Genomic DNA, 12,500 nt, shown 5'->3' with positions numbered 1-12,500 from the left:
GCTGTAAGTATGACCTGCAGATGAAGATAAAACTACTCCTATAAACAACTGCTGAAGCTCATCCCAGTGCAGAGCGTGCCGTTGTTCTAGGCCTGGTGGAGATGTCTGTGGAGGGCATATGGTGCTGGTATTTGCCGCAGTCCACCGCAGATGGAGCTAACTATGGATAATGTTCTGGGCCGTTGCGTCCTAAAGTGATATCATTATATAGTAGCAGAGAGGGGGGAGGGGGGGGGGGGGGGCGAGAGAGAGAGGGGCTAAAAAAGAGTGTTAGAAAGATGAATTAACAAAACGTAAAAAAGAACAAATCATAATAATGAGGTATTAAAAAACAAAGACAACACAGAGGAAAATAAATAATATGAATTAATGTGTGTGTTTGTATGTGTGCCTGTGCGTGTGTGGGTTTGTATGTGTGTGTGTGTGCGTGTGTGTGTGTTTGTTTGCTCGCATTAAAACCCATTATTTACTAAATAAAGACAGACAAGAGGACTTATTTTACATTCATGTCCTGCCACATGTGTGGTCGCCTTATGAAAGCCATTAGCGTGTCTACACAAAGCCTGCGTCAATTAAACCTCAGCGCTTCCCAGGCCACCGCCAGCTCTGTTACTCAACCAGAACTGTTGGTTCCCTCCGTGCCTGTCAGTGTTCTCTAGCTCTGTCAGTGTCTTCTCAGGCTGTTAGCTCCTTCCGAGTGTGTAAGCTACCGAGTGTGTAAGCTTCTTGGCTGGCGCTGTAAGCTCCTCAGAAGCCGTTGGATCCTTCTGAGACTCATAGCTCCTTCTGAGGCTGTTATCTACCTGACTATTTTAGCATCTTCTCACGAGGCTGTTTGCTACTTTGGAGTCATTGAGCATATGATCTGGAGGCTGTTAGCTGTTTTGAGGCTGTTAGTGTATTCTTTGGAGGGTTTTAGTGAGTTCTGAGTCTGTTAGCGTCTTCTCTGGAGGCGGTGAGCTCCTTCTGAGGTGGATGGGTTCTGCTGTGTTGTCTGTGCTGCTGTGTTGTCACTGGTGCAGTTTCACGTAATTAGTTCCCCCTCTGGCTGGCTAATGAGGTGTGGCTGGGATGCTTGAGCCATGTGTGTGTGTGTGTGTGTGTGTGTGTGTGTCTATGGGTGTGTGTGTGTATGTGAGTGTGTATGTGTGTGTGTGTGTGTGTGTGTGTGTGATGATGCCTGAGTGATGGTGTCTTTTTATTTGTGTGTGTGTAAGTGTGCATGTGTGTGTGTGTGTGTGTGTGTGTGTGTGAGACAGAGTGTGTACTCGCTAGGTGTTCCCAAAGTGATTAATCCACTATGCCTGGTTAGGCCGCTCTCAGAAAGCCAGACTGCAGGTGGCGGAGATGAGAGAAGGAGAGAGGAGATGAGTAGAGCGCATAGGAAAGGAGAGGAGGGGAGAGATGGGGAGAGGAGGGGACAGAAAGCGAGCAGAGGAGATCAGGGGAGGAGGGTAGGAGAAGAGAGGATGTGAGCAGAATATACAATAGGTTGACGTTATACCAAAAAGAGGGCCAGGATGAATATGTCTGTAGTTTGGCATAACAACAAAAGACTATCGAATCAGCACTGTGGTTCGATAGTCCAAGCAACCGGGACACAGATGTTATGGTTTTAACCCTGATGGTCCTCCTGCCGTCCAGGCTGCTGAATGCCAACAAGATCAACTGTCTGAGGGTGAACACCTTCCAGGATCTCCAGAACCTCAACCTGCTGTCGCTGTACGACAACAAGCTGCAGAGCATCAGCAAGGGCCTGTTCACCCCGCTGAGAGCCATCAAAACGCTGTACGTGGTACAACTGTCTGTCACTTGGTCTGTCTGTCTCTCTCTCTGTTTGTCTGTCTCCCTGTCATCTGTCACTCTATCTGTATCTGCATCTGTAACGAATGTCTGCCTAGCTGTCTGCCTGTCTGTCCATCTCTCTTATCGGTCTGTCTGTACGTCTGTCCGTCTTTCTCTCTGGCCGCCTGTCGGTCAGTCCATTTATCTTTCAATGTATACATCTGCTTCTGTAATGTTTGTCCGCCGGCCTGTTTGTATCAGCACATCTCACAGGTCCGTCTGTCCGTCAGTGTATCTGTATCTATGACACTGTGTTGGTGTCTCCTGTGTGTCTGGCGTCTCCTCCCCTCCTCTGCAGTCACCTTGCCCAGAACCCATTTGTGTGTGACTGCCATCTCAAGTGGCTGGCAGACTACCTGCTGGACAACCCCATCGAGACCAGTGGGGCGCGCTGCAGCCACCCTCGCAGGCTGGCCAACAAGCGCATCAGCCAGGTCAAGGGCAAGAAGTTCAGGTGCACAGGTAGGACGCTACCTGCACACACACACACATGCACACACAAGTATACAACCCCAAATGCACACACACACACATGCACACACAAGTATACAACCCCAAATGCACACACACACACACACATGTACACACAAGTATACATCCCCAAATGCACACACACACATGCACACACAAGCATCCATGTGATCTCCCATGAACATGCACACACGTACGCTCACATATTTGCCCACACACACACACAGACAATAAACATACAAAGACTTGCACAGACACAATTCCAGATGCACACACGCATGCACAAACAAACATAAATTTGCACTTAATATCACATACAGCCTGTTCTTGTTGATTTTGTTTGTGAGGATATTCCCTGACGTTTAAATCAATCTAAAACAGGCGTGTGAAACAAAACAAGCACAGGATTGATTTACAAGGAGAAGTCGTAGGAAACATTGTTTCCTGTCAGCTGCAATACTCGTTCGCCTCTAGGCTGTAGCGTACCATGAGAGCCTGGGAAACCCAAACGGTAATGGTAGGCAAGTAATGTCATTAAAGAAACGGCGAGTCGCGACATTAAAGAGTTTTGAGGTAATTCAACTTAATGGAAATTGCTAAGCCTTCCCAGTTTATATGTCTTTCAAAAACAGTCATGTAATAAATCTGCCATATTCTAATTTGTATCAGAGAGGGCCTCTAAATGTCTCATGAAAATGTAAAGCTTAATAAATGACATAGTAGATAACTTTCCTAAGCAAATCATGTGTTTACGTTGGAAAGCAAGAAAACCAACAGCAAGAAAACAAAAATGAGCCCATCCCTTGGTCCCGCCCTCTGCTGCTTGCATCTCCTTCCCCCTGTCTGGATCCCGTGAAAACTGTTCCTATTCTTTCACTCACTTCATCCCACCAGCTCTATTTGCTGGTAGTCCATCAATTCCATAATTTCTGTATGGATCTGTATTCTGATTGGTGCAGCTCCCTGTTGCCCCGCCTCCTTTTCTGTATGGATCTGTATTCTGATTGGTGCAGCCCACTGTGGGCTCACCTTGCTCCTGTGAAGTGCAGCTGTCTCTTGTGCTTGATCTAACCATGTGGCCCCCTCCTGTTGTGACATCACATGGTTCCGTCAAGCGCCAGGGATCGCCTGGCACACGCCCACCTGCCTCTCCGTGGCAACCGCACGCAAGGAGCCGCCTGACACACCTGTCCCCTCAGCCAGTCCAACGAGTCCCTTTAGCCCTCAGTATGCACTTTACCTGTCTCTCCCCAAATGTCTTCCATTTCATTCTCATCCTTCCTCCCTTTCCTCCTTCCTTTAGTCCTCAGCCGTTGCTGCTCCTCTATAGCGTGGCCAACATGGCCGTGAAAGGATTTTCTATGTGAAATATGTTTTTGTATTTATTTCCTCTATCCTTTCCTTCCTTCCTCTCTGCCTTCCTCCCCACGTTCCTTTGGCCAAAGCATCGTGCCTTCCTTCACTTCCCTCCTTAGTTTAACCTCCCCTTCCCTCCTTGCCTCTCTCCATCCTTCTATCGCCATGCTTCTTCTGAAAGCGTCGTCCGCAGGAGTCCAGCAGCTCGCGCTGAGAACACATTACATTAGCCCGGTGATCGAACCGCAAAACGCTGTCCGAGTCCAGCTTTCAGTCCTGTTTATTGTAAGGGAGCCTTTGTACTGTAGGTGGTCTGGGCGGCTGAAGGAGGTCAGACAGTGAACAGACTAGACCCATAACGGCCGGGGACACTGCGAGAGATATCTTAAGAAGAGGAAAACTTCAATCCAGTCCAACACAGAGGAAAGTTATGGTGACCTGAAGAGAACTGGACAAAAAATAATCACACAGAACAGACAGGAAATCAGACAGCACGAGAGCGTATGCGGAGACGGGGAGAGATATAGAAAGAGAGAGAGGGGAAAGGAGAGAAGGAGAGAGAGGAAAAGGGAGAGATAGAGAGAACCCAGAGAACCATAAAGAGTAAATGTCGCACAAGAGGGTGATAAACACAAGGTCGGTCAACGGGGTTTCTGTAGCTATAAATAATAACTGATCATATTTATGGAAATAGCCTAATTGGGCCCATGGGGTCACCCTGTTGAACCCAGAACATCCTGGGTCAGAGCGCTGTTTATCTAGCGAGCATGAAGCTGCCGTATTTTTGTAAACGAGATTCACCAACATCAAGCAGCTTCTCCATCGTCCAAATGTCTGAGGTCTGGATTAAAGAAAATCCTCAAATGTTTGGTGGATCTGTGTGAGAAAGGCTGTAATCAACCCAAACGCTGTTCAAAATGATTGGTTGCCTGTTTATTTTCAGTATGGATGGCATCGAAATGGTGAAACAAATCGATGGGTTAGAGGGTTTTGTGAAACAAAAGATGTTTTTTTGTTTGGCTATCCTGACATGTGGGTGCCTTTATTCAACTTTAATGATGTCAATGTGAATGTGAATATTTGCCTGTTTGTGGTTTACCCTTCTGTTCTGTATCAACCTTAAAGATGTTTGTGTGTGTGTGTGAGTGTGTGTGGGTGTGTGCTGCTTTTTCTTTTTTCTTTTGGAATCTGTTTCTTTTATTGTATCCGTCTCAAATGAACAACAATTATTTCATGTAAAAGATCTAACGGAAGTATGTACATTGCTCTCTACTCCCCTACCCTACTCCTACTCCCTCTTTTCTCCTCTCTTCTATCCTCTCCTCTTTTCTCCTTTCCTCGTCCTCCATCCCTTGTCTCCTCCTCACCTCTTCCACTCCCTCCCACCTCCTCTACTCCCCCCTTAACATTCGTCCTCCTCCCTCCCTCCTCCTGTCTTTCTCTGCCCTTCATCCTCCTCTCCCCCTCTCCCCTCCCCATTCCCCCTCCTCTCCCCCTCCTCCTCCTCCTTCTCTCCTCCTCTCCCCTCCCCAATCATCTCCACCTCCTCCTCTCCTCCTCCCCTCCTCCTCTCCTGCTCTCCTCCTCCTCCCCTCCTCCTCTCCTCTCCTCCTCCTCCTCTCCTCCTCTCCTCCTCCTCCCCTCCTCCTCTCCTCTCCTCCTCCTCCTCTCCTGCTCTCCTCCCCTCCTCTCCTCCTCCCCTCCTCCTCTCCTCCTCCTCTCCTCCTCCTCCCCTCCTCCTCTCCTCTCCTCCTCCTCCCCTCCTCCTCTCCTGCTCTCCTCCCCTCCTCTCCTCCTCCCCTCCTCCTCTCCTCATCCTCCTCCTCTCCTCCTCTCCTCCTCCTCCCCTCCTCCTCTCCTCTCCTCCTCCTCCCCTCCTCCTCTCCTGCTCTCCTCCCCTCCTCTCCTCCTCCTCCTCCTCTCCTCCTCCTCCCCTCCTCTCCTCCTCCTCCTCTCCTCTCCTCCTCCTCTCCTCTTCCTCCTCTCCTCCTCCTCTCCTCCTCCTCCTCTCCTCCTCTCCTCCTCCTCCTCCCCTCCTCTCCTCCTCCTCCTCTCCTCCTCCTGCTCTCCTCCTCCTCCTCTCCTGCTCTCCTCCTCTCCTCCTCCTCTCCTGCTCTCCTCCCCTCCTCCTCTCCTGCTCTCCTCCTCCTCCCCTCCTCCTATCCTGCTCTCCTCCTCCTCCCCTCCTCCTCTCCTGCTCTCCTCCTCTCCTCCTCCTCCCCTCCTCCTCTCCTGCTCTCCTCCTCTCCTCCTCCTCCCCTCCTCCTCTCCTGCTCTCCTCCTCTCCTCCTCCCCTCCTCCTCTCCTCCTCTCCTCCTCCCCTCCTCCTCTCCTGCTCCAGGTCAGGAGGACTACCGAAGTCGTCTGAGTGGCGAGTGCTTCCAGGACCTGGTGTGTCCAGAGAGATGTCGGTGTGAGGGGACCGTGGTGGACTGCTCCAACCTCAAGCTGACCAACGTGCCCCTGCACATCCCGGAGCACACCACAGACCTGTATGCAACACACACACACACACACACACACACACACACACACACACACACACACACACACACACACGCCCACCAGACACACACGCATAAATGCATGCAGGCATATTCACGCATACACACTCCTCACACCCATTCTCCTCTTCCACTGTCTCTCTCTTCTCCTCATCCTCCTATTTTCTTCCTCATCTGCTCTGCTCCTCCTATCCTCTCCTCTCCTCATCATCATCCTCATCCTCTACTCATCTCTCCCACTCTCTCTCACTCTCTCTGGAGATTGGTTCCCTAGGGAGCCATGACCCCTTGGGGCCAAGGGCTCTTTGTGCAAGGCTGTGGAACTGTTCACAGCAGCTCCTTTACATCATAGCGGTACCTGCTGAGCATTGACACTTTTCAGTAGAGACATAGGGTCATACTCAGTTAATCCCAGGTGACAGAATGTATGCTGTGACGTGCATCAGATGAGTAGTGAACTTGGAGTGTACGGAAGATGTGCTGTATTTTCTATGTATCCTGGTAATAGAATAAGCAAGAGCTGGCTCTCAATGTCAATGTGACAATATGTTGCGCTGTAGCCTGTTATTCTATGCCAACACTAAACCATGGCTTGTTGTCATGCAGAATTCCTTAATCCAAACATGAGCATGGAAAAGTAAACAAACACACGCACAGCAAAGTAAACAAGAAAAAACTAAGATGATTGATAAGAATGGATTCATTTTAGATTGATGTAATTACGTTGATATTTATTAATGTATGCAGTGCTTAACATTGCGTCAAGTTTATCTCTAGACATGGCAGGGCTCTACCATGCTTGACATTTTAAACAGCTAATAAACTGCTCTCTCTCTCTCTCTCTCTCTCTCTCTCTCTGTCTCTCGCCTTCTCGACCTCCCTCATCCATCCCTTCTTTCTTTTCTTCCTGTTTTTTCCTTCATTCACTTTACTCCCATGGAGCTTGGTGTCAAAAAACTCAATTTTGTCCTTCATGGTCGGTTAAAGGGTATATCAGTCTCCATCATCAAACAAACACACGAACACACATGCACGCAGGCATGCACGCACATACACACACATACACACACACACACACACACGCACACACACACACACATATACACACGCACACATATACACACACACATATACACACGCACACACACACATACATACATGTTCACGTACATTCACATGTGCACATTTGTGCGTACTAACACAGACACACACAAACACACACACAAACAGTCAATGGGCCTTTCACTTGCCTTATCAGGGGAAATCAGGAGGTTACAGCAGAGCTGAGGGCTTATCAATCTCTCTCCTCTCTCTCTCGCTCTCTCTAACGCTTTCTGTCCCCCTCTCTCTAACTCCCTCTCTGTCCCTCTCTCCTGCTCTCTCTGCCTCTCTCTCTCTCTCTCTCTCTAACTCTCTCTCTCTAACTCTCCCTCTACCGCTCTCTCTCTCTCTCTCTCTCTCTCCTGCTCTATCTCTCTATCCCTCTCTCTCTCTATCCCTCTCTCTCTTATTCTCTTATTCTCTCTCTCAGTCTTATTCCCCTTGCTTATTTTTTCCTCACCTGACGTCTCTAACTCCAGGCCATTGAGATCCTTGAAGGAGGCCTTCCTAATACATGCTGAATTAAATGGCCTCCGCATTAATAAAATGTTTAAGATGTCCTCGGGCCTTTCAGAAATGATCAACTTTGCACAAATGATTTAATACGCAGGAACATGTAGCAAATGTGCTTTGTTGTTTTACATTTGCTTGTGGGTGTTACAAGGTACATCAACAAGGGTTTTGTCATGTAAAATGTAAAATCGGTCATTCATGTAAAATACTGTCTCTCTCTTGCTCTATCTGTATCTCACTCTCACACACACGCACGCACGCACACACACACACACACACACACACACACACACACACACACACACACACACACACACACACACACAAGCAGCAAGAAATAGTGCAGCCATTTATTGTCTGCTTAAAGTACAAATGAGCTCAGCTCAGTTAGGCAGTTGTCTGGCTTCCTATCTATCTAACAGTTTCCTTGGCTCAGGGAATTGTGTGTATTGATGACCTCATAGAAAGGATTTATTGCCTTCTTTAGTGTTTTACCTCTGTTTGCTTTCCTTTGTCTTCATTTACTCCCATTTCAAGTCTAGCGGCCATTTTGTCTTCCACATATCTCTCCTGTCCGTGCGTATGCGTGTTTGATCATTTCAAGTCTATGGTGTATGAATACAGTGGACAAACTATTCAGTGCACTTGATGCCATTTTTTTTAAAGCATTACCCATTGATGTTTAAGAGTGATATAAACTGATCGATCTACTCCAGATAGTCGTGTTGTTCTCTAACCCATCGATTCCCTCTCTCTTTCTCTCCCCCTCCAGACGGTTAAACGACAATGATATCGCTGTGCTGGAGGCGACTGGGATGTACAAGAAGCTCCCAAACCTAAAAAAGATGTATGTATATTTAAATACTTTGTTCATTTATTTTATTTCAGACAGAGAGGGAGAGAGGTGACCAGAGAGACTGACGGCTACAGTTAGAGAGTGGGATAGAGCGACAGATACCAACAAAAACTGGGCTAGAAAGACATACAGCAGAATAGATAGTTGGAGAGAAGGACAACAAGCAGCGAGCAACAGAAAGACAGAGAGATGATCATCTAGAGGGCGCAGAGATACAGAGAGAGAGATACAATCTGTGGGAGCAACAGAGAGATGGAGAGAGAGAAATACAATCTAGAGAAAGCAACAGAGGCATACAAAGAGACATATAATCCAGAGGGAGCAACAGGGAGAGGGAGAGATAGACTGAGAATTGCAAGAGAGCAACAGAGAGGGAGAGACTGAGAATCTAGAGGGAGCAGCCGAGAGAAGGAGAGAGATTGAGAATCCAGGGGGGCAGTGAGGGGGAGAAAGCAGGTGAAGATGTGCTCGCCGGTGTCCCACGTGGTCCATAACGCTCGCGCTTCTGCCGCTTTGCAATCATCTTGTAATGGAGGATCACACAGGTCTGCTTTGTCTCCATTTGGCCCTGGTGATTACGGAGCGGGGGAGGAGGAGGAGGAGAGAGGGGATCACAGCAGGCAGGACATGTACAACCCAGAGGAGGAGGGAGTGGGAGTAAATGAGTAAATACAGACAGGTGGAGGAGAGGAGAGGACATAGGAGGGGGGAGAGTGTGGACGAGCCGAGGGGAAGGGAAGAGGACAGTAGAATAGAGGAGAGGAAGAGAGGGTGTGAAGGAAAGGTAAGATATAGGAAGGGTCGGAAAGATGGAGAAGTGTGAAAGGGTGTATTTTGTAGGCATAGAGCAGACAGGTAAGTAAGTGTCAGAAAGAAAAATGACGGAAGAGGAATATGAAATGAAAATGGAACTTGTCTTATCTGTGTGTGTGTGTGTGTGTGTGTGTGTGTGTGTGTGTGTGTGTGTGTGTGTGTGTGTGTGTGTGTGTGTGTGTGTGTGTGTGTGTGTGTGGAGGACGGAGAGGAAGATAGAGCAGAGCACGGGAGTTGATTTATTGGAGAGGAAATTGCTAACCATCCAGCGGTGTCACTAACAATATAGATTAGACCAAACTCATTACTATGTACCTGGACTCATCCCTTCTCTTCTCCCTCCTCTCCTCCCATCCTACACCCTCCCTCTCTTCTCCATCTCATCTCCTTTCTCTGTTCTCGCCCCTCCTCCTCTCCTCTTCTCACCTCCTCATCTCTATCGTACCTCCTCTACCTCTCTCCTCCTCTCCTCTCTCTGCCCTCGACTTTATTCTGCTTCTCTTTGCTCCTCTCCTCCTCGTCTCTTTGGTCCTCATGTCTATTGTCTCCCTCTCTCTCCTCCTCCCCTCCTGCTCTGTTGTCCTATCTTCATTTACATTTGTAAAATGTAAATTTCCTATCTTCATCTCATCCCTCTGTTCCTTAACTACTGTCTTCCTTAATGTCTCCTCCTCCATGTCATGTCATCCCGCTCTCTCCCTCCTATTCATTTCCTTTTGCACCGTGTTCCCAGATATCGTATCTTTACCTCCGTTCTCTCGTCCCCTCTCAACAATCCACGCTCTCCCCCCCATCCCCCCTTGAGTTTCCTACCTCCTCCATCTCCTTGTCCGAGCCTTTAAGAGGCAGCACTAAGCTGACAAGTTAGCTAGCTGTTGCACGCCAAGGGTCAGCCACCATTTCATAATGTTAAACCATGGGACCACATCTTAGTATTCCTTTCATTGTTTGGATTAAGGAACAAGATACAGATCACCATATTGTACCCACTGTTTTCATCTAATATGCTCGTGTACCTTTGTGTGTGGGTGTGTGTGTGTGTGTGTGTGTAATAGCTTATCAGTAGATCAACCGGTGGAGATTGGAGCTTTTAAATTAAAGGGACATTTAAATGTTATGGGTTAAAGTGACATGATTGATTTGTGCAATTAAAGCTGGAATGTGTGTGTCCCAGAGTCTTTGTAGATGCAAACAGATATAATAATGTGCATGTGCACAATAGTGTGTGTGTGTGTGTGTGTGTGTGTGTGTGTGTGTGTGTGTGTGTGTGTGTGACATGAATATATGACTTATAAACTTATTTAAAAAAAATCCTCGAACTAGATACATTTGGGTGCGTTTGATTTCTTCATATAGAAACCTGAGCAACAACAAACTGCGAGACATCCGCGAGGGTGCGTTTGACGGGGCGGGTGGAGTCCTGGAGCTGCTGCTGACAGGAAACAAACTCACCGGCCTTCAAGGACGCATGTTCAGAGGACTCACTGGACTGAAAACCATGTGAGTAGTCTGGTAGTAGCCACACACGCATGCAAGCATGCACTCATATAACTTCTGCATGCAAACCTCACCCAAGGTTGAATTTCCTGTAAAAGCCTTCTGTGTCTTATGTCACGCTAAATGGACAACATGAATGGACAATTGTATGTCGTCAAGTGGCTACATACAGCAGCTAGCCATACAGCCTAGCCGTATATAAGAGCTTATATATAGTGTATATAAGTTATCGCCATCTGACGTAGAAGATTTTCAACCGGTGCTGAGCCTGAGGGTCACGTCCACTGCTAACACGATTAAAGGGTTCATGTAGGCTACTGTCTGCCTGCACTAGCTAATGAGACGGCCGTGGCTCTCCTGAACAGCATGTGTACCTTCAAATGACTACCCTAATGGTATGATTTTTGTTTATGCTAGCTAATGACTGAGTAATGCTATCATAGCTATGGCAGGATTAGGTTAAGAGGCTCCTTGTTCCAGTAATAGCTGCACTAAGTGAGTTAGCATATCCCAGAGATAGCTGATGCTAACTAACGTATTTAGCCTCATGTCTGCATGTCAAAAGCTAATGCCACATTACAGGCTGAGCTAGTCATGGAGGGTCTGGTTTCAGAACAGCTCCTCTGGCCATCCTCTTTTCCATGGCTCATATCTTTGTCATCTTTGTATTTTGTTTGTTTAACGTAGTATGCCATTGGATTTTGTCTGCGCTTTTCTCTCAAAACAATTAAAAGGCCTTGAAATGAAATAGCATACATAAACAAGCGACTTGGTTTGTGCTCGTACAGCTTGTTCGCTGTAATGGCACAAAGCTCAGCCTCAGCTTGTGAGCAATGTTCAACAAACACGACGTTTGAGACATGGAATCAGATGCTGTAGGCGGCTAAGTGGATGTAATCTGTGTGTTATTCCAGGATGCTGCGGAGCAACCAGATCAGCTGCATTGATAACGCAACCTTCACCGGGCTGAGCTCGGTGCGTCTGCTGTCGCTGTACGACAACCAGATCTCCAGCCTGGCCCCGGGAGCCTTCTCATCACTTCACTCTCTCTCCACCATGTAAGAGTCTTTCTCTCTCTTCATTTGTCTTCTAATGTCACGCCATTACTCACTCTCTGTCTCTCCCCCTCTCGTGCTATCTCTGGTTCTCTCTCTCTTCCCGTCTCCCCTTTGTCCTGTTTGTCTCGCTGAGGGACATATCCACCCCAATGTCACACATCAACACACACACACACACACACACACACACACACACACACACACCCAAGCCCTCTGGAGTGGTTGTTTTCATGGGCGTCATATCGACAACGTTGGGTGGATTCCTGGGCAGCTATTATCAGTATGTCCCCTATAGTTCAGGGTCTGTCCACACACCCACGCACACTGATACACACACACACGCACACACACACACACACACACACACACACCACTATAGAAGTATACATACACTGACTCACATGCAAGCACACACAGTCTCACATACACACACACACACACACGCAAACACACACACATCCACAGATACAGATATCAGTGTGTGTG

General features: G+C 47.8%; 1 protein-coding gene across 1 annotated transcript in view; it reads left to right on the top strand.

Annotated features, from left to right (window-relative positions):
* The window catches only part of LOC311377422 (slit homolog 2 protein-like), a gene marked incomplete at both ends in the record, with an annotated part of 12,083 nt that extends 69 nt beyond the window's left edge, over positions 1-12,014 (top strand). Inside the window, 7 exons of the mRNA XM_084491315.1 lie at positions 1-3; positions 1,645-1,788; positions 2,144-2,307; positions 6,014-6,164; positions 8,563-8,637; positions 10,816-10,959; positions 11,871-12,014. The exon at positions 1-3 is cut by the window's left edge and continues 69 nt beyond it. Of these exons, the coding sequence (XP_084347441.1) occupies positions 1-3; positions 1,645-1,788; positions 2,144-2,307; positions 6,014-6,164; positions 8,563-8,637; positions 10,816-10,959; positions 11,871-12,014 (825 nt within the window). The remainder of the gene's footprint in view (positions 4-1,644; positions 1,789-2,143; positions 2,308-6,013; positions 6,165-8,562; positions 8,638-10,815; positions 10,960-11,870) is intronic.
* Positions 12,015-12,500: the final 486 nt, after the last annotated feature.

This window comes from Micromesistius poutassou, assembly GCF_964030765.1.
Source record: "Micromesistius poutassou genome assembly, contig: SCAFFOLD_5457, whole genome shotgun sequence".
Lineage (NCBI taxonomy): Eukaryota > Metazoa > Chordata > Actinopteri > Gadiformes > Gadidae > Micromesistius > Micromesistius poutassou.
The sequence above is the reverse complement of the archived record's forward strand: the minus strand, read 5'-3'. Positions and strand labels throughout refer to the sequence as shown.